We start from the raw sequence: 21,737 nt of genomic DNA on the forward strand, positions 1-21,737 counted from the left end.
TATGCTTGTTTACAACTACATTATGGTGTTTTATACAACACTTATAAATACTGCATGGGGGGTTAAAATTTATATTATATTTTGGACCCTGACAAGGCAAGAAAAAGTGAAAACTAAGGCTCATTTACTTAAATATCAGTGTTTAATAGGCAGAGGATGCATACTGAGCGCATTCTGCATCCTCAGGCTGAGGTTCTCGTCTCACCTGACATCATGTGCAGACTCCTGGACTGGATGTTGTCCTCGGCGGGGTCGTAGTCAAACACAGAGCCGGGGTTTGTGCGCCACACACGCAGATCTGAGGGTCAAGTACAGGATGAGGCACACAGTTTTCAATCAATCTCAGTCTGTGTTTCAGATGTGCTCCTGGCCATGCATGTGCCTCTCATGTATTAGCACAGGATTTGAGTTATAGACCTGTGTCTGATAGATTGATCACTGATGATCTGTACAAACCCCTAAGGGTCCTTTAATAGCATGATAATAGAATTTTATCTTATCAAGATTTTCAACATATTTCTAAAGTTGTGACTTCCTAATTTAAGTGAAGATGCATCTATTACTTTATCTGTAGTTGAATTAACATTTTAATTTAATTTAACATTTTAACTTTCCTGTCCATCTGTTTTATTTACCACCAACAGCCCACAGGCCAGAAACGACTGACTGCGTGCAGAGTAACTGTACCAGTGATGGTCTCCTGGTCATGCTCGATGGCACGTCTCCTCTCCATCTCCACCACACGCCTCTGGATGCCACGGTAGCTGATGTCGCTGAAGTCCTGGGTGTTCCTCTTCACACGCTCTGTCACCGGGTCAGAGGTGGTGGGAGTGAAGCTGCCCTTGTTCTTCTCAAAGTCCTCGTGGTATCTCACCTGGAAAGCACAGATCACAACCACAGTCAGTGAAACCACAGCTGATACGTGTAAGGACCACTGTAGGAATATACACTGCTCTGAAAGGGAATGCCATTCATACAACTTGGGTCTCATGTCCAAAGCTTAAGGTGTTGAATACATTATACATATACACTGTACAATAACACCCCCACAACAAATAAATAGAAAATATACATGAATTCATAGAAACAATCCCCTTTCTGGGATATTTTGGGATGCAGTACAAACTGGTGATATTCTATATTTTTCTTCTTGTCAACAAATGCCATGAAACAATGAGCTGATCCAACAACAACAGTATCTTACTCCAGAAATGATGCGCTGGGTCTCCCTGACGCGTCTCATTTCAGGTGTGTCCAGAACGAAGGCGGCCTTGCCCTGGACCTGCTTACGGAAACTGTCAGAGTACAGCACCTGGTGGGAAGCGGGGTCAGGACAGCAGAAGAGCAGAGGACACGCAGTGAGCGTCTGAAATCTTTCTGACCCGAAGCCGTCACACAGTAGCCATTAGCATCCACAGCACAAAGGGTGTGGCTGGTGAGAGGACACACACACAGCTGCTGACAGGAGGAGCTGGGACATAACTGGGATTTCAGACAAATGAATTGGCGGGGAGATTTGTATTAAGAGGTTGAAGTATTAAATCAAACAAGACTGCGTCCCAGTCTTCAGGTGGAGGACGGCAGGGGAGCAAGATGAAGTGGAGTAGTTTCAACAACAGGAGAGGTTAGCAGTGATGATGTGCAGACGCACCACAGCTGGAGGTATTACACACATTTTAAGAGAGCACAGTGGGGAGAATTAATACAATTAACGAGAGCCGGGAGACAAATCAGTTAGAAAAGGGTTAAAGTGGGGTAGAAGAAGAACATTTCTCCAGTAGAATATGTTCTTGTGATTCTGAAGGTACCGAGCTAATGTTTTCTTGGTTCCTTTTGACCCGCTCCATCTCTGGAGTGAACACCACAGGAGTTCCCTTGACTGAACTGTCCTTATACAACACCTACAGGACAGAAGCACAGCGCCCCAAGGGGCCAATCAGACACTGGACCATACAGAGACCACACACCTATAGGACTGGTTTCATAGACTTGGATTAACCTCGAACTCTTAAATAGATGATACGGACAAAGCAGTTTTCAGATTAACTATTCTCAGAGACAGACTTGCTCTGAATTGAAGTGGCATTTCTGCTTTTGGAATGAATTCAAGCAGCGTCTGAGAAATTGGTCCTATAGAGTGACTCTTCCTGGTCGCTCTCGACGAACAGCCAGGATCTCTGCTGTAGAAACAAACATGTGGCAGCAAACACACTCCTCACACTTCAGCAGGAGATTTAGCTTGTCATTTGCTGGAAAGTGGAAATTAACTTCCAACTCCGGTTCCAAAAAAGTTGGGAAAAAACGGAAATAAAAACAGAACGTAATCATTTGCAAAAGAGCAGTCATGTGTTCACAAAGTGGTGAACCTTGCTCCATCCTTGCTTGTGAATGACTGAGCCCTTCCAGGACGCCCCTTTCATACCCAATCAGGATACTATCACCTCTTACCAATGAACCTGTTGACCTGGGAAAGTTGTGGAATGCTCCAAAAACACATATTTGGAGCATTCCACAACTTTCCCAGTCTTAAGTTGCTCCTGTCCCAACTTCATCAAAATCAGAATAAGCAAATATTGACAAAAATCAATGAAGCTGATGAGCTCAAACATTAAGAATCTATATCATGAAGGGTTAGCAACTGATCACATTTCTGTTCATTATTTCTGTTTTACACAGCGTCCCAGCCTTTTTGGAATCAGGGTTGTAGAAGCACTAAGCGGCTTTATGTGAAAAAAGCTGGGCTGCAGGCTAGAATTACTGTATATGGGAGAGGGGCGGGGTGGGGATGGGGGCTTTGGGGAGCATCACAGACCAAAGAGGAGGGTGTCACTCAGTTGCAGTCCCAGTCTTTGATGGTTGAAGATTAAAGATGATTTGAAGGAGTAAGAAAAGAAAAGGAAAAAAAAAAAGCGTAGATCAAATTAAGGCAGCATTAGGGTCAAAGTGGTGATGATGGCAGAGCTGGAGCTCAGGAAAAAGCTGCCTGTGCCTTGGATGAGGATGGATGAGAGGAGCAGGAGGAAGTGAGAGTGTGAGATGATGACAGGAGGGAGGGGAAGTAGCAGATGAGCTTATGATTGGTATTATTGATGGGCACTGCTGTCCACTCTCAACAGTTAGGAGCACACGTGGTTCGGTTTGTTCCACTACCGAGCTGATGTGCTTCTGGGTTTCTTTGACCCGCTTCACCTCAGGGAGGTCCGGTATAGCTGTGGCTCGACCAAGAGAGTCCTTGTATTTTATCTACCCAACAGACAGTTTGGGTTTCGTGCAAAGAAAGTAAAGAGTCAGTCAGAGACAACTGCAGGAAGACAGAGACACAGCACAGCACCAAAACTCACAGCAGACATGAAACATGACATGAAACACACACTTCGTCCCTGACGAGTGAGGAAGCAGACTACGTTAGAGGCACAGTGAGGCTAAGACGAACCCACAAGGCTCGCTCATGTTATACTATCTGCATGGTGGGTTTGATGTGACAAACAGTTCAAACATCTCAATGAGTGATGAAGGCTCGGGAGAGCTGCCATGAAGGTGTGTTTGAGGGAGATGAAGAGTGAGGTAGAGGCAGATGAATGGACAGCACAGGAGGTTACAGGGTCACTCTGTGGAGTACCGTGCTAATATTGTGCTGATTGCGTTTAACTCTCTCCATCTCTGGGGTCTCTGATACTGACGTGCCTTGTCCCACTCCGGTTTTGTATTGAAGCTTTGAATGAGACAGCACAAAAAGTCAAATATGGTGGTAACACACTTAAAGGAAGATGACTTCTCAGTTAAGGAGGGAAGGAAATGCCAAAATTAAGTAAAAAGTCCAGGGAAATGAAGACTACTTTAGGAAAAAAATAGGGGGAAGTATGTATAGTATGGATTCAAGATCAAGTCATCAACCAAGGCTGGTAAAAGGGAGGGATTTATGAAACTTAGTTAGGATGGAGGAGGGAAAAACAGGACTAAAAACTGGGATGATAATGTTTTCTAGGCTGTCAGGTGGGTCGGAGAGGTCAGAGGGCGTGTTGGAAAATGTTATTAGAGTATAAGATTAGGGTCACTGCAGTCCTTTTCCTCTACCGAGCTGATATTCTTCTGGGTTTCTCGGACCCGCTTCATCTCAGGCAGATCTGGTATGGCTGTGCCTTGACCCACAGAATCCTTGTACTGTATCTGCCCATTGAATAAGTTACACAGGTACAGAGTGAGACAGGGACAAACACAAGGCCAGTATGTTCTGTAGACACAGACACGTCCATCCATTCAGAACAACAACACACGCTGTGGAACGACTGACAATCACATGGTGTTAGTTATACAGATTTCTACGTATTTAGTTGTGTATGTTGGCAATGAGTGAGGCTATAAAAGATATGTTCTGCTTTAATATAGAGGACATTTCATTTACTTTGTTACTTCAGGCTTTAGATTGAATAAATTATCAGAGGAAAGAAAAATTGTACAGGGGCCTCAAGGTCCCAGTGGATGATGAAGATATTAACTTGTGTGAACAATTAATTTTCCCGTGGAAAGAAGAACCAGTACACTATGCTGCCAAATGTTCATGGACTGCCTCTACTATTTGCCCTGCAGGGATTTGCTCACTTTCAGGCACAAGAGCATTAGTGAGGTCCAGCACTGATGTTCGGTGATAAGGTCTGGCTCAGTCAGTGTTCCTGTTCATCCCAAAGGTGCAGGGTGTGCTTGAGGTCAGAGCTCTGTGCAGGCCAGTTAAGCTCTTCCACACCAAACTGGATAAACCATCTATTTATGGATTTAACAGTGGTGTCCACATACTTTTGACAATTTAGTGTGCTGTGAATATAAGCTATCATTTTGCAGCAATGAAGTTGGGCAATGAAATATCTACATCTATGTGTTTCCACAGGTTTACAATAAAACCATCTGGGACCTTCGGAGGCTCCGTAAAATCCTGTAATTGGTCAAAAAGTTTGAACAAAAGGTTAAAAAGCATGAAAAATCTCTAGAAAAAGTTGGATTGAAAGTGGTCATTGGAAGAGATTACATGAGAGGACAGGTCTGGTTATATTCTACACTAGATACAGAGGAAATATGGAGGGATAGCTGGTTGAGGAGGAGATGAAGGAGGGCAGGGTCACTCTGTGGAGTACCGTGCTAATATTGTGCTGATTGCGTTTAACTCTCTCCATCTCTGGGGTCTCTGATACTGACGTGCCTTGTCCCACTCCGGTTTTGTATTGAAGCTTTGAATGAGACAGCACAAAAAGTCAAATATGGCAGTCACACACTCAAAGGAAGATGACTTCTCAGTTAAGGAGGGAAGGAAATGCCAAAAATTAGGAATTAAAATAAAAGAATCCAAGGAAATTCACTCTACCTGAGTGAGAACAATGGGGGTTTGTGATAATGTGGATTCAAGATCAAGTCATCAACCAAGGCTGGTAAAAGGGAGGGATTTATGAAACTTAGTTAGGATGGAGGAGGGAAAAACAGGACTAAAAACTGGGATGATAATGTTTTCTAGGCTGTCAGGTGGGTCGGAGAGGTCAGAGGGCGTGTTGGAAAATGTTATTAGAGTATAAGATTAGGGTCACTGCAGTCCTTTTCCTCTACCGAGCTGATATTCTTCTGGGTTTCTCGGACCCGCTTCATCTCAGGCAGATCTGGTATGGCTGTGCCTTGACCCACAGAATCCTTGTACTGTATCTGCCCATTGAATAAGTTACACAGGTACAGAGTGAGACAGGGACAAACACAAGGCCAGTATGTTCTGTAGACACAGACACGTCCATCCATTCAGAACAACAACACACGCTGTGGAACGACTGACAATCACATGGTGTTAGTTATACAGATTTTTACGTATTTCAGTGGTACTTGAATATGTTGGCGATGAGTGAGGCTGTGAAATATATGTTCTGTTTTAATATGGAAGATATGGATGGATGTTTTAGTATAAAAAAATTAACTGGTAAAAAAAAACTTTAATGTAAAATGAGTGTGAAAGCAATCTCTGTAAAACATTGGATGGACAGGTCTGGTTATATTCTACTCAGTAAGGAGGGAATATGGAGGGAAGACTGGCTGAGGAGGGGATGAGGGAGGGCAGGGTCACTCTGTGGAGTACCGTGCTAATGTTCCGCTGGTTGCGTTTAATTCTCTCCATTTCAGGGGTCTCGGGCAGAGCTGTTCCTGCTCCCAAATCCTCTTTGTACTGAATCTTTAAATGGACGAGTGAAAGCAGCGAACAGTAGTTAGCCTGATAGCTACCGGCTAATGAGGACTAGCTGCTTGATTTAATTTCCAACACTATACTTGATTTAGCTGTGTTGCGCCTTGTGAGCAGAATTGGGACACATCAACAAAAACACAATGAATAAAACACAGAAATCAACATTTAAAAAGAGACACTTTGTCTGGACACTCCCACAACTACACAAACTAAGTATTTAACAACACACAAGCTCTGCACTAACAATAAACATTACACTATACAAGAAGGTGTTAGTTGCATGAATTAAAATGCTGCCTATTTTACAAGGTTAAAAAATATCTAATTTGGTCTAAAGAAATAAGGGCTGCATATCAGGGTTTGTTAAAGATGGTGAAAGAACGTTAAACATTAAAAAAAAAAATCAAGGAAAAATGTCAAAAAAGGTTAAAAAAAAAAAGGTTAAATGTTAAAAATATATATTATGGAGTAGATACCAAGCTGAAATTCTTTGTATTCTCTTTAACACGAAGCATTTCAGGAGTGTCCTTTACAGTAGACACTTTGCCCTTTATGTTTTTAAGGTCAATCTTGTATTGAAGCTACAGGGAGAAAAACAAAGGTGCAGTTAAAATGCTTCACAATGATAAAGAGGTAAAAATGTATTTTTAAAAAAGAAGAAAACAGAGAGCCAGAAGAGAAACCACTTGAATGTACCTTAGCTTCTGCTCAGGATGAGCTGGAGAGCTCTTTTCACTTACATGCCTGAGTAAAAGATACTATGCTGCTTTGAATACAGAAACACTGCCTGTACAGCTGCATTCGATTACATTAGAGAACCCATACAAACACCAATACACACTAACAGTTCAAAAGTATCAAAGATAATACTTTACAGCAGACATGGAGACGCCACCAGACACTAGAAGAACCTCTGTCTTCAGACTTTAAGCATAATTCATCATTTGCATTTATGACTCACAGTGCTGAAGTTCTTCTGGTTTTCACGGACTCTCTGCATCTCCGGAGTGTCCAGGACTGGCACATAGTGAGACATGGTCTTCTCTGCCTCCTCTTTGTACTTTTTCTATCGGGGCAAAGCACAAACAGCCGGAATTGAAATAGACTTAGACAGTATTTCAAGCCTCCTCAGTAAATCGTTTTGAGATAAGCCACATAGAAGTAGATTGGTTGATTCTGGTAATCTACCTGGCTGACGATGTTCTTCATCTGCTGAGCATGGATGATGTCTGGGGTGTCGATGACAGTTGTGTAGCTGGCTCTGTCCATCTCAGCGGTCTGCTTGTACTTAGTCTGAGGATCAGAAAACCATCAAAAATGAGACAAGAATACAGCAGAACTGCAGCCAGAGCAAACAACATGAACACACAACACAACTCAGACCTGACTGAGGATGTCAGTAGCGTTTCTGGCCCTCATGAAGTCTGGGGTGTCTGTAGCCAAAGCCAACATTCCCTTGCCCTTGATCTCCTGCTCCAGCGCCTTCTTGTACTCTCTCTGGAAACGTTACAGGTGAGAAAGTGTTACACTAAAAGCAGACATGACTAGCAGATTACTATCAATAAGGAGGCTGCTACTCATTCATATCGGGGGAAGGGCTGCAAAACCAAAACGCCTATGGTGAACAAAGAAGGTTAGAGGAAATTAAGATAAAAAAAAAAATAAAAAAAGAATAGATATGACAATTGGACAACAGATTGTGTGTGAAGCTCCACTCAAAACTGAAAAAAAACAGCAGTTGTTAAAGAAATTGTGTTAAAGCACAATTAGTCATTTTCAGCAAACCTATATTTTTTTTACATTGATACATCTTGACCCAAAAAATGAACTACATTAACATGATCTAAGGCCATGGCTTTCCACAAAGCTTTGACTACAGCATTAAACATCAAAAAATAAAATACAGCATGCTTTGACTATACCTAAGGTTGTTTTTAGGAATGTTTGTGGTAGCAGAGAAAATCATAGCATAATCCAATTGGGTGGAGGTGAAGGTCAACTGATTAGACAGCAGAGAAAGGAGAGTGCTGAAAAATTAGTGATGTCACGAGGCAAGGACAGTCACACAGGACAGTTGCTCTTTTAGTGTGATGATGAAGCTCAGTTAAGTGGGCAGCATTCAGCAGATGATGCACCAAGAGCGGGGTTGTGGGAAAACACTCGCTTTAGAGTGCAGTAGTGTTTCCAGCACGTCCAGTCAGTCGTACCTCACACAGGATTTGAGTGGCATTCCTTGCTCTCAAAAGCTCCGGAGTTTCCTCCAGTACAGTTAGCCCTTTACCCTTCACTCCCTCTTCTAGATCCTTCCTGTACTCTTTCTACAGGATGGAAGAAGAACAGAGAGACTGCAGAGAAGGGCACTCAGGCAGGCCAGGCCAGGCCAAGGCATACAGACAGACAGACAGACAGACAGACAGACAGACAGACAGAAAGACAGACAGACAGACAGACAGACAGACCGTACACTGGGGGCAAGCTCTGTTGCTTGCCTTTTGAGCTCAAAGTCACCAAGACTCCCAAAAAGAAAAAGAAAATTCAGTGTCATATCATGAAACTGTGAAGATTGGTACAATCAGTCACATTTTCACAGAGAGAGCAGAGACATTGGTGACTTTGGCAAGAATCCTGATGAAGACAAGGAGAACCACATTTCATCAGATACAGCATGAAAACAACAACAACAACAAAACTATTCAAGTCAGCATTTCACCTTAAAAGCATTGCTGCGGCATTCAAATGATTGCATGCATGCATGCAGACTATTTAACATAAAAGTGGTGGTCGTCCCCTTATTGTGAAATTAGGAGTTCGAGATGGATACAAATGCAAATACAAACAAACAATACTAACTACTCTACCAGAAGTCACACAGGATGGAGAGAAGGAAGATGGATGAATGTTGTATTATTGATAGTTCATAGAAGTGTAGTGAATCATGCAAACTAGCATAGAAAAATGTAACTGCACTGGTGGACTTACAAGAAGTCAAGAGAGAAGGAAACACTTGGTGGTGAAAAGAAAGAGGGACCGTGGTTGTGATGTAGTCTTAGTATGATTATAAAGTATGGGGGAGGTAAATGGGGGAGATTGTCAGGGATAAATGATCCTTTAGTTACCTCACTGGCTATTTTGGTGGCATGTCTGACATGTATCATGGCAGGGGTGACCTCCAAGCCTGAGAGGTTCTTGCCCCTCATGTACTCCTCATAGTCCTTCTTATAGTCTTTCTATTCGCCACAGAGATAAGACAGGGGACAGACAGAGCTCAGATAACCACATGCAAGCAGTGTTGCTTCACAATGCCGATACTTCATCCTGGTATGAATGACACTCATTTCTGTATCTGCAGTCTTTAAAGGACTGGTGCGTGTGTGTGAGTGCTACTGTGAAGTGTAGGAAATGTTTATTGTGACTGTAACTGATTCTAATTGAACACTGTAAGAATCAACCATTCAGACTCCATAGAAAAGTCCACAGACTGAGACAAACATATACTTAACCTTAGCCATCCCCGCATCATTAGAGTAAAATCAAGCTCAGTTTGTAATATGCACTATATTAGGGAGCAACAATACACATACAATCTGAGCACATCTTACACTGCCTTCTCCCAGTGTTTTTTGAAGCACAGTAGAAAACTGTGAAGGACTGACAGTAAGAGCAACAAGTTGCTGTTATCAGAAAGTTAAAGTGATCAACAAATCATAAGATATTGTAACTAACGAGCACCAAAACATATAACATCTTGATGTAATAAACTGGCATTAAAGGCAGTGTAAGGGGTTTTTCCAAACTTCAGAAATGTAAATCTAATATAAACAATAGCTGGACATCTAACAAACTGAAGCATATCAATATATACAAGAGGCGCTACTATGCAGGCACTGATGAGTCCTCAGATTGTAATGGCAAGTGTATCGCATAAGAAGCCATTTTAAACACGGAGGAGACAGACAGGGAGTTTACCTGGCTCTGCATGTGCTGGGCCTCCTTCGCAGTCACATATGTGGGTGTCTCAAAGTCCAGCATGGGCTTACCCTTCTCCCTCTCATACTTCTCCTTGTACTTCACCTGGAGCAACCCACACAAACTTAATGTCAACAGGCGGTTTGTAATACATTATGCAGGTACATTACACACTGGTTTCTACTCATTTCTGTACAGTAAGAAAGAGTTAAATGAACTGTAATGAGGTCATGCTAAACACAGATAGATGTGAAAACTCTGCACTGCCTCATCTCATAATGACAATGTATCAAAAATAAATACACACTTGATGCTCACTGTGATGGATTACACAACTAAGGCATGTGTCAACAGTTGAATAAGTGATTCATATATTGAATGGACACGTATGGAAACTCATGGCTGCCATGGAAAAATACACAGGAAAATCTAAAACACCACACCATGAACTAAAAAATGGGTCAAAGCAACAGTTTGCACAGTTTAAGCTTAAAATGCAAAAAACCATAAATGTTAAATGTTGATGTATTGTACCAGAGTTAGCAAAAAGCTAATTTACCGCCCAAAGGTGTGTTATGTTGTCCCCAACTTAAATTATCAACCTGTCAGTGCAGGAAAAGAAAGATGTAGATATCGCATACGTCTGCTTTACAAGAAAGTGCTCACAAGATGAAACCCACAGCAGTGTTTGTTGACCCCCAGAGTCTGAACCACTTACGTTGCTCTGAAGTTCAGAAGCCTCCTTGAGATGAAGCTGTTCTGGTGTGTCAGGAATCATATGGTAGTGACCCTTACTTTCCTCAAATTTCTTCTTGTAGCAGTACTATGGGGGAATTCCCAGTCAAGTAAGACAGCTCAGTACAGCAAACAAGAAAAAGCTTCTGCGTGGAGTTTACTCCCATCCATTACATGGCACAAAAAAGCCTCATATTTTATGACAGAAACGAAAGTAGTAACATTGTAACTGTGAAAACAGCTCTTAGCAATGTCAAAAAATATGATACTTCGACAAAATAAGAAGTTAAAATTAAAAATGGGGGTTACAAATTGTGTGAAAAATGATCTTGAGTCAATGGAGAAGCAGGGAGTTTTGTGTTAAGTGATCATTAATAAAAGACTGGTTTTGTATGAACTACAGGAGGGAATAAATCAAACTGAATGAGTGAAGGAGTAGAGGTTATAGGAGGTGATAGTATGGGAAGGTCAAAGGGCAGGGCAAAAGGTCAAGGGTGAGAAGGGTAAGGGTCACCACCAGATGAGGTCACAGAATAATGGATGTATGGACGATGGAGCTTAGTGTATAAATCCATGAGATGGTCAATTATCTGCAGCATGTTGGTTGTTACTGTGGTATGTGGGGTGATGGAAACGCTGAGCTCAGACACATTTCAGTGAGCCTCGTAGGGCGCACTGAAACTGAGCGGGCCTCCAGCAGCTTCCTGGCTGGCAATGTGAGAGGGTTAAAGGCTGACGGGGTCTTACTTGGCTGGACAGTTTGCTGGTGCTCAGGCTGTGCTGCATGGACAGAGACTCGGCCATGTCGGTCACAGGCTTGTGGATCTTCTTCAGGTCACCCTTGTACTTCACCTGCGGGTGGTGTTAGCGGATGCGCTCAAAATTACAAAATGATCTCACAGTAGGTGCTTTGCAACTGTCATATAAGCAAATCTTTGTCTTGAAAGCTGGGTGTCTGAATGAGTCTTTGCTACTTAAAGGAATGATATGGATTGATGCTGATTATGTGAGCACCTACCTCACTAGCCAGCACATTGGCATCCTTCAAAGTCTTGTAAATCTTACTCTCCTTCAGGTCATATTGTGGTCTCTTTCCTTTCACCTCCTTGTCAAACTTCTCCTTGTACTTCACCTGTTTGAATGGGATATATGTGAGAATTAGCCTGAGTGGAAGATTTACAGACACTTTCAGAACAACATCATTCTTCTATAGTGTAAACCAGCACTATAAAAGAAACATGTTGTTTTTAACCCTGCTTTTTACAGAAAGGGATGAGTAAATCAAGTTGTTTTTCTTTCAAACACAAGAAAAACAACTGCAGCCAAACTGTGAATCCTCAAAGTCATTTGTTCATGCATCAGTTCATTTCCCCTTTTCATTCAGCAATCATAGTTCTAAATAGTCTTAGAGGCTCAGTATGGGTGCGTTCACATCTACAGTTTGGTTCTAAGCTTGAGAGGAAAATCCTAATTTTGTATTTTATTCCTAGTTGTAGACATGAAGAGTCACAGAGCGATTACTGTCATACTGTATATCTACATCATCAGAGCTGTTTGGGTCTGCAAGGTAAATTTCCAAAAGTCTATTTCAGCTCATTTAAATTTCTTTTCTTTTTTTTTCTTTTTTTTTGTCTCAGGGACACAGATAAGATCACTTTAAGATTTTTCTGTCTCTGTCTTTCAAGAGCAAATCAACAAACAATTGGTTCTGAGAACATCATCTGTTATGAATAACCGAATCAGGTACATTTGAATTCATATTATACAATCCTGTCGGTGTTCCACATTTCTTCCTAAATGCAAAGCATCTGCACCAGCATTTGCTTTGTCAGTTTCCATCTGTAGCATTCACAGCTAAACCACATTAATAAAGCCATTGCATGAGGATTCTTCTCAATCAAACCAAACAGGTCAGCTGTGGAGACGCCCAAAGATGCCATTCAGACCGACTGTCTTGCATCCAGATGTATCCAGTGTGTGTCTGGATTTAGCTACACTTGACATTACAGAAAGACCATAGAAAAAGCAACATGCAGAGACTTGTAATGATGGCATGAGCCTGCTTTCTAAACTTCCTGATGGTGTGGTGCCTAAATGTCAGTGAGCCTACCTGCTCTGCCACATTATGAAATCTTATGCACAGATGTATGTGCAGGCCATTTGTCCCAGAAATAGCACATTCTGGCCTTGGCCAAGCTTGAGTTGAGCTCAGTCGGTTTTTAATCCAGACTGTGGAGCCACTGGTGTTCCAGTTTCCATTTCTGTCTTGTTGATATGAAGTTGCTTATGCATTGCTCTAAGAGGCATTTTGGTGCATTTTGGTGACAAATGTGAACAGACCCTAATACAGCATTCTGTGATCCACATAAATGCAACATGGACTTCATATATAATAAAGTATATATGGAAGAGGTAGGGCAGTGTGATTGTGGTGGCAGATCAGGGGGAGTCTGGGTTGTTCTGTCAGTCTGCAGATCAGTCAGCTTGAGAGAGAAGGTGAGACAAAGCAGTAACCTTAAACATGTGTAAACGCAGCATTAATAATTAATTCACCTGCGCTGTTCACAAAGTAACTACTGGATATACACGTGTTTTGTGACAGACACACTGAGGGAAAAGTGGAAAAACTATGAAAGTGTTGAGAAAATGTATAAAAACCATTCATTATCATACAGTATTAGCACTAGTGCAATGAGTGTAGTAATGCCACACTTGTCTACCCATAGCAATAAGGCACAGCTTGTCAGGGAGACACAAGAGCAGAGGGTGCACACAAGGCTGAACTGCAATGAAAAAAGGTTTGCAAGCCAAATCAAAATAAAAACTTTGGAAGATTTGATAATCCAAATCAAATCTTTTCATAAATAGGCTCAGTGAACCCTGCAGTACAATCAGAAATCAAGGGAACAGATATGCAGAGGAGACAGACAAATACTAGCAGCCCGTCAGCTTCAGGGCATGAACCTCCTTACATCACTAGTCAGGGCACTCATTTTCTTAATGTGGCGCATCTGGAGGGTATCATAGGAAGCTGCTCCATGGAGGGAGGGCTTGGCCTCCACCTACAAAGCGCAGTGAGATGGAGGGATGAGAACAAACACAGACTAGGACATTATGGAAGGAGAGAGAAGAAGAATGAGATGAGGAATAAGAAGAGTAAAGTACAGGAGGGTGGAGGAGGAGCAGAAAGAGGACAGGCTTAAGGATGGGGTGGGACATGTACAATGATATGAGCAGTTAAACATGTTAATCTACTTTTATGGAGTCACAACGACAGATAGGGACATGGATTATAATGCAGGATGGCAGAGGAAGCGCTGTGAAAGAGCTGCTAGTTATATCGTTAGGCCTACAGGACTGCTGCTCAGCATCTACCACAGCAATACTAGCCTGCAATTATTAGCTTATGGAAGCTGATCTGACTGAATAACAGACAGCTGATCTTTGTGCAGTATGGCTTCCAGTAACTGATTCCAGCCATCTTGTCTGTAAAATAAACATTTTCTAGGAGATGATAACTGTATGGAACCATTGGGAATGCAGCATGACTGGTCCAGGGCTTCATGACACAGACGGTTGATTTGGTTTGGTGTACCTGGCTGGTCAGCTTGGACACCTCGGTGGCCAGAGCGATGTCTGGGCGGTGGACCAGAGAGCCTCCACGGCTGGCTTCCTCACGAGCCTTTTCACGGTAGCCGATCTGGCAGAGACACGACCAAATAAGAATTTAAATGTGACTTTATAGGTGGTGGATTTACGTTGATGTTTTGAATGGACAGTGCCAATGTGACATATTTGTGCCTCTTCTTTGCTGTTTCCCTCATTCAAAAGTCCATTAACTTGTCTCAGGACTTGTGCAATGACAATAAAGTTTAATTTAATCTAACCTAACTTGCAGTGAGATATAATTACATCTACATCTATTTAAGGCCAACTGTGGGACTGGAAATCAGGCTTCTGCACAATAGGATTCAGCATATTTCTGCCTTTGTGTGTACAGGTTTTAGAAGCGATGAATTTTATGATTACCTCACTGATAAGCTTGGCAGCCTGGGTAGCCTTCTTTATGTCAGGACGGTCGACTACAGTGGTGTAGTGTAGGTTGGCTTTGGCATCCTTCTTATAGGAAACCTGTGGGGATGGACAGAAGAACAAAAATAACACATTATGTGGCAAAAAAAGGCAAAAGACAAATCTCAACGTGGAGAGAATGAAAATGAATCTGTTATTTTAGCCCAACTGTGGAGATGACTCACGTTGCTCTGATTCTTGGCCACTGTTATAGCGTGCTGGATATCAGGAGGAACGACCATGTTGTTATACACTGACTTGCCCTTTTCCTTCTCAAACTTTGCTTTGTACAATTTCTGTAAAGACAGAAAGAACATCAAGGCCAGCCACACAGAAAGAGTCCAGGATGATGAGATGCCACAGCTGATTTTGCTGAATGAGTGTGAGGCAGTTGTACCCCGCTGACAAGCTTGTTGATCTCCTTGCTGTGGGCAGTGTCACGAGTCTCAGGCAGGGTAGTGAATGAGCCGGACTGCATGTCCTTCTTACTGGCTTCCTTGTATTTGCTCTGAGGATGAAAATTAAGAATTTATAACACATGTATTGTGAAAATCATTTGCCTTCAGTTTGCCTTGTTCTTAACCTGTGCTAAATTCTGAAATGTACGTAAAAAGGTTGAGATTTTACTGATTGATACTTACCTCTGATGCCAGAGTGCGCACAGCCTTGGCATGGAGGATTTGAGGAGTGTCCTGGACGGGCACGTACTGGCCCTTTGCCTTTTCATACTTCTCCTTGTACTTCACCTGGAGAGCAGAATGTTAAACATTCAACTCTGAGGTAGTCCTGTTGTCTGAAATGTCTAAAGAGCCTTTACTCATCGAATTGAAAAACTTACTGTGCTGGCCATTTCATTGTTTTTCATAGCCAGGAGGGTGAGCTTGTCGTCAACAACAGGTATCACACAGCCCTTCATCATCTCTTTGTCATACTTGTACTCAACCTGTGGGTGAAACCATGGGAGCAAATTTAGCGCAACACTGTTGGATGCTGCTGAAATGAAAAATGAAAATCATACATATGCCATAAAGACAAAGAACCAACTCACATCACTCTGTTGCAAGGAGTTCTTGGCAGCGTTGATGAAGTCAGGTCTGTCTGCTGTCCATATCCACTTGTTCTTGGTGGCTTCATACTTCTTCTTGTAATCAAGCTGAAAAAGGAAAATAATTGAGCATGTTGAGTTAAACTTTAATCAGTAATGAGCAGAAAATGAGACTTCCTGATAATGTTACCAAAGACACTAACATTGGTGATGTTCCTGTAGGCCTCCTTGGCAGCGCGGATCTCATGAGCCTCAGGGTCCATGTTGATCTGGGCTTTGCTCTTCTCATACACTTCTTTGTACTTCAACTGCAAGATGAATGAAAAACACACAAAATGTATTTCAGATTTTTTGCTTCCCGTGCCTCTGTTAAAAAAAAGTGTTAAAAGTGTTGCCAGTGTGAATGGGACTTACATTGCTGGTGATGTCCTTGACCTTCTTCATGTGCTGCTGGTGTGGAGTGTCATAAGGTAAGGTGTATCCCTTTGCCTTGGTCTTGTTGTACTCCATTTTGTAGATGATCTAAGGAATAATCAAGATCACATTGTCAGGAGCATTTCAGAAGACACCAACAACATGAAAAATCCTCGAGAACTTTCTGACTTGAACATTTACCCTACTGGACAAACAAAATCCAAAACTTACGTCGCTGATTTTCTTGCTGCGTTTGTGGGCCTCATACTCAGGAGTGTCCAGAATGGAGGTGAACTTGTCCTTGGCACGTTCATACTGCTCCCTGTACCTCCACTGATGGAGGAAAAAAACGTGTAAACACAACAAAGTTAGTATCACTCATCATCAAGTTGTCACTGTAGTTATTTGATTTTATTTATGTGTATTCTGACAAGGTGTCTTGCCTCTAATTTATGCAGCTAAAGTAAGGAAAAAATCTGCCCAAGAAAAGGGATTCTTGAAAGGACATAACTAAATTGTGCAGACAGTTTAAGTAGGAGAGACAGCGATGATGGAGACAGAGGTCATATTTCAGCATGGAATGATATCCTTCTCAGAGTCAGTTCAGATGAAGATCATTTGATTTACAATCGCTTTCTTTTATTTCAAGAACAACTAGATTCGTTTGGTTTTATTTACTGTTCTTGCTTTTCTTGGACAGTTCTCTAAGAGTATTAGAGCAAAGTCAGAAACAGTCGACTTACATGTATTATGTAATCTCTCACAGACTGAAAATAACAGTTTGGCTAATGAGTAAGTGGTGTCATGCATAAGTTTATAAAAACATGCCTTATGAAACATGCACAAACAGAGAGGGAGCTATTTCCCAGGCAAGAATGAAGACAAGGACACAATAGTGTTACCACTATTCAGTCATGAAAGCCTGCAGTGCCCACGTAGCTCATGGTGACCAGCAGCCCCTCTTATGCTTTCGCTCACTGACTGAGGCTGATGCTACAGAGAGCGGCTTTAATGAAGATGAAGTTTACTCAAGAGAAGACAACGAAAGTCAAGAAACTCCAAAATTTCTGACTTTAGCATTTTAGTGGTGTCAAAAAAGACACTGTGGTTCCCACTTTCTAAAATCTACACATAGGGTTTGACAAATGTCCACCTGTATAACAGGTGACTAATGCATAGACACATGATACCTTCTGTCTCTGCAGAAGCTTCAGTCTGTAATGCTGCAATTTGCTGCATTTGTGACTCTAGATGTGTCTCTCTGTCTACTGCACTGCATTTGAAGATTAGTTAAAGGTTCGGGAATAATCAATGGGACATGAAGAGAAAGGAATAGGTGATGGAGGGATTAGAGTATGAGTGACAAGGGCAGAGTGTGGGGAAGTTAAAACCCCTGTAGGTGTTAAAGTAGGTTGAATGGAGGGATGGGATCTGTAGAGGATGAGTAAGTGACATGATGGGACCTTGTCCAGAAACAGCAGGGATGAAGAAAGTAACATGGTGACTTTCCTCTATGCCTGTAAGTCTTAAAATTACACAGGGCTTCTTTTCTGCATGTTTGAGGACAGGGATGAGAGTTACCATGGCTCACCACTCTGTGGCTGTTTACCTTACTGCCCATAGTGGACTGGTAAAGGGCTGTGAGGATGTCAGGGCGGAGTAGCTCATTGCAGCCACTCTTTAGCAGATCCTTTGCTTTGGATTTATACCTTGCCTGTTCACATACACACATATACACACACATACAGCATGCCATAGTTGAGGACACATGAAAAACAGCAGTAACACTGAGAGGACTGGAGAAGTACTCCAGAGATCCCAGTGTGACAAAGGAGCTGTTCGTCCTCATCCCTGCCTTCAGAGTGACAGAGACCATCATCTTCAGTTTGATAATGGCTTGTTTGGACATATTCATGCTTTAACAAGCGTAATTTAATCATCTGTAAAAGAGTGATTGAACCGTCTCTCTGATTGGCACAGATAGAGGAGAGTCCTGCTCACTCAAGATAACGTTTCAGCTGCTATTTGAGTGGCACAGTTTACAAAAACCTGTCTGGACAAAAAGAAAGAGACAGAAGGACCAGGGACTGATACAGACGGAGAGAGAAGTTTATCGTGTTGGAAGGACTATCATAGCCATGCGACGACCACCACGGGCAGGTCTGTTTACGACCTCATGCACCAGTGACAGAGGTCTGGAGGACCGGACTGGAGGTAGCAGCGGAGGAGGCAGGCCGGTCGTACAACCGACCAGAGCGTTTACCTGGCTCATCTTCCTGTTCTCCCTGGCCAGTTGGTATCTAGGATCATCGGTAGTTATGGTGAACTTATCCTTTGTCTTCTCATAAGTAGCTTTGTAGACCCTCTGCTCAGAATGTCAGAGAGTAGTTAAAGACAAAGGTCCAGATAACAATGCGCACTGTCATGTGATGAGCCTTTTCCAGAAGACGAAGGAAGGTTAAATCAAGATGGCACAAAGAACAATGGACACATTTTAAACAACTGGTGTCATGGTTATACAGTTATATAGGCAATAATCAAATAACTAGTGCAATGAATTCACAGTGTTTTACCTCCAAACTGAGAGTCCCATAGAGATGCACAGAGACAGAGAAATGTGATTAACGATTTAAGTGTCTATTTCACAACAAAAAACTAATTATAATCATGGTTTTGCTACAAAAATTCATTTTTCAATTTCTGTGTTGAGTTGAAGAATGAAGGGACTCACATCGTTGATGAGAATGGAGGCGTTCTTGGCAGCCTGGAAGAATGGCGTGTCAGAGGTATACTTGAAGTTGCCTCTGTTCTTCTCAAAGGAGGCTTTGTACAGTCTCTGTCACCAAGAAATGAAGGTGGTATTAGGAAAATGCCAAAACATAAACCAGGCACCATGTACTAAGAGCCCTTTGTGTACAACAATTAAAAGCAGATGAATTTAAGACATCATAATTATAAACATTTTATGAAATTATTGACATTACAAGTGGTAAATTATGAGTTACCTCACTGTACAGTGTCTTGTTCCTTTCTGCCTGCACCAGCTCAGGTGTATCCCACACAAAGCAGCCAATACCCTTCAGCCAATCCAGGTCCTCTTTGTACTTGATCTAAAGAGGGACACAAAAGAAGATTTGATTTAAACACTAGATACTATGTCAATTATACTATATGTCCTCCAACCGACTGTGGGTAAATACTTTAAGACGGTGCATAATTTTAGAATATAAGTCAACAGTACTCACATTGCTGACATTATCATTGACAATTCTGCTGAAGAAGAACTCGGGACGGTCGGGGATGGACTTCCATGTACCCAGAGAGTTAATGTACTTCTCTCTGTATTTAACCTGAGGTCAAAAAATTGAGAAAAGAACAGTTAGGGAAAAATAAAATCAAAATTATCTCAATATTTTTGTCTAAAGTTGTCTAAATATATAGTGCATATATATACATTCCACATTCATAACAAATCTTCAAACAGCTGATTTCAATTACTGACCTCGCTGATGTCATCAGTGACTCTGCGGTGGTAGGTGATGTCCAGAGCATCCTTGACTGTGTGGTAGTGGCCTTTGGAGAGCTCGAAGGTCTCTTTATAACGCAGCTGAAGACAAGAACAACAAAATGTGTTAGATGTTCATCATACACTCACATATGTAGTCATCTTTCTAGTATCTTACCTCTGTCAGTCACATTTTTGCACAGCTTTGTACACATTGTGGGGACTTGCCGTATTTGTGGGGACCAATGATGTAAATCATTAAATTTTAGGGTGAAGGCTTGGGTTAAGGTGAGGTGTGTCTCCAAATTGAAATATAGGTTTGTTGCGTAATGGGAACTAGAGGGAAAACTACAACTAATTCAAAATGAAAAAATGTCTTTCTCTGCTTCATGGCACTGATATAAATATTAGTGTTATGAGGGTAAGCCAATGAGCATACTCACATCACTGGACTGGAGGTAGGATTTCTTGGCACGGATCAGGAGAGGAGTGTCAGCAATGGCTGTGTATCTGTGCTTCATCTTCTCATACTGCTCTTTGTATTTGTTCTGAGGGAAGACATAATACATGCAACACATCAGGAATAAAAAAATATTGATTGGAAACACAAACACTATTAAGATATTCTTATTTAAATTCTAAAGAGGCGAGGGGTTAGGAAGGTATGATAGCCTGTTGATAAACAGCATGGAAGTCCAAGGTAAAGCAAAGAAGAAATAAGGAAGGGGAAAGACTTACCTCACTGTAGACCACTTTCATTTTTCTAGCATGGCCCATGTTTGGAGTTTCAGATTCTGGAGTGAAATGAGCTCTCTCCTTAGCAGCCAAATCTGTGTACTGGTACTGTGGAAAAAGAGAGGAAATAATGATTAGATTTTCAGGAAAAGAAAATAAACAACAATGAGTGATGGCATATCTGAACTTGCTTTGTTAGTCAGCTGCTGGGCCCATTTGGCTCTCTGGATGTCCACAGAGTCCACGGTGGTGGTGACCTTAGCCATCTCGTCCTTGCTCTGGGCTTTGTAGATGAGCTGAACACAGAGGAGCAGGATAACAAAAGCTCAGTCAAATCTGTCACAATGTTTATTTTCTGACCAAATAACTGGAAACATGTGAAAACATATGCAAAACTTGGGAGATACTCCAAGCTATTTAAAAGCTACAATATGAGACTGCTCATATGGTGTGTGTGTTTGGGAAAATGACTCACGTGGCTCATGTGGGTCTTAAGTTCTGTCACACGCTTGTACTCAGGTGTGTCCAGGACCACAGAGAAGTTGGCAAGGTTCTTCTTTGCATCCACTGGATAGTTCACCTGAAGTGAAAAATAGGCCACAAATGATGGTGATGCCCCAGCAGGAAGTACATTATGAAATGAAAATGAACGATACTCATAAAAAGGGAAAGACCATCCAAATAGAAACACATACCCTTTGTTTGGTGATGTTGCGAACGTGGACCATCTCTGGGGTGTCATACAAGAAGCAGCCAAGGCCTCTCAGCCACATCAGATCCTCTTTGTATCTTAGCTAAAAACACAAAATGATTTCAGAAAACATTTCCGACAAAAGCTTTACAGTTAAAATGGTGTGGAAATGTGTGTGAAAATCTCAAACGTATGCTTCTTTTCACTGTACCTCGCTGGTGATCTCATTGACGTGGTAGCAGTGCATCAGCTGGGGCGTAATGGGCAAAGAGATCAACTGGCCTCTGTTGTTGTAGTATTTCTCTTTGTAGCACAACTAGGATGAGAAGGCAAAACAAAGGTGCTGTGAATAGCACATACTACTCAA

The 21,737-nt window shown here is 41.9% G+C and overlaps 1 protein-coding gene across 1 annotated transcript in view; it reads right to left on the reverse strand.

The window, feature by feature from the left end:
* Positions 1-21,737, reverse strand: part of neb (nebulin) — a 58,711-nt gene that overhangs the window by 1,834 nt on the left and 35,140 nt on the right. The window contains exons 96-136 of the mRNA XM_070976525.1: positions 21,582-21,686; positions 21,375-21,473; positions 21,155-21,259; positions 20,871-20,975; positions 20,683-20,787; positions 20,388-20,492; positions 19,942-20,046; positions 19,685-19,789; positions 19,445-19,549; positions 19,171-19,275; positions 18,703-18,804; positions 16,671-16,772; positions 16,440-16,547; positions 16,229-16,333; positions 16,029-16,133; positions 15,819-15,923; positions 15,622-15,726; positions 15,378-15,488; positions 15,166-15,276; positions 14,939-15,040; positions 14,505-14,609; positions 11,928-12,041; positions 11,657-11,761; positions 10,893-10,997; positions 10,175-10,279; positions 9,325-9,435; positions 8,416-8,526; positions 7,592-7,705; positions 7,397-7,501; positions 7,170-7,274; positions 6,685-6,789; positions 6,104-6,196; positions 5,590-5,682; positions 5,059-5,219; positions 4,075-4,240; positions 3,620-3,712; positions 3,151-3,243; positions 1,809-1,901; positions 1,205-1,312; positions 688-874; positions 206-298 (exon numbers count right to left, since the gene is read on the reverse strand). Of these exons, the coding sequence (XP_070832626.1) occupies positions 206-298; positions 688-874; positions 1,205-1,312; positions 1,809-1,901; positions 3,151-3,243; positions 3,620-3,712; positions 4,075-4,240; positions 5,059-5,219; positions 5,590-5,682; positions 6,104-6,196; positions 6,685-6,789; positions 7,170-7,274; positions 7,397-7,501; positions 7,592-7,705; positions 8,416-8,526; positions 9,325-9,435; positions 10,175-10,279; positions 10,893-10,997; positions 11,657-11,761; positions 11,928-12,041; positions 14,505-14,609; positions 14,939-15,040; positions 15,166-15,276; positions 15,378-15,488; positions 15,622-15,726; positions 15,819-15,923; positions 16,029-16,133; positions 16,229-16,333; positions 16,440-16,547; positions 16,671-16,772; positions 18,703-18,804; positions 19,171-19,275; positions 19,445-19,549; positions 19,685-19,789; positions 19,942-20,046; positions 20,388-20,492; positions 20,683-20,787; positions 20,871-20,975; positions 21,155-21,259; positions 21,375-21,473; positions 21,582-21,686 (4,465 nt within the window). The remainder of the gene's footprint in view (positions 1-205; positions 299-687; positions 875-1,204; positions 1,313-1,808; positions 1,902-3,150; positions 3,244-3,619; positions 3,713-4,074; positions 4,241-5,058; positions 5,220-5,589; positions 5,683-6,103; positions 6,197-6,684; positions 6,790-7,169; positions 7,275-7,396; positions 7,502-7,591; positions 7,706-8,415; positions 8,527-9,324; positions 9,436-10,174; positions 10,280-10,892; positions 10,998-11,656; positions 11,762-11,927; positions 12,042-14,504; positions 14,610-14,938; positions 15,041-15,165; positions 15,277-15,377; positions 15,489-15,621; positions 15,727-15,818; positions 15,924-16,028; positions 16,134-16,228; positions 16,334-16,439; positions 16,548-16,670; positions 16,773-18,702; positions 18,805-19,170; positions 19,276-19,444; positions 19,550-19,684; positions 19,790-19,941; positions 20,047-20,387; positions 20,493-20,682; positions 20,788-20,870; positions 20,976-21,154; positions 21,260-21,374; positions 21,474-21,581; positions 21,687-21,737) is intronic.

The sequence above is a fragment of the Chaetodon trifascialis genome, chromosome 12, assembly GCF_039877785.1.
Source record: "Chaetodon trifascialis isolate fChaTrf1 chromosome 12, fChaTrf1.hap1, whole genome shotgun sequence".
Classification (NCBI taxonomy): domain Eukaryota; kingdom Metazoa; phylum Chordata; class Actinopteri; order Chaetodontiformes; family Chaetodontidae; genus Chaetodon; species Chaetodon trifascialis.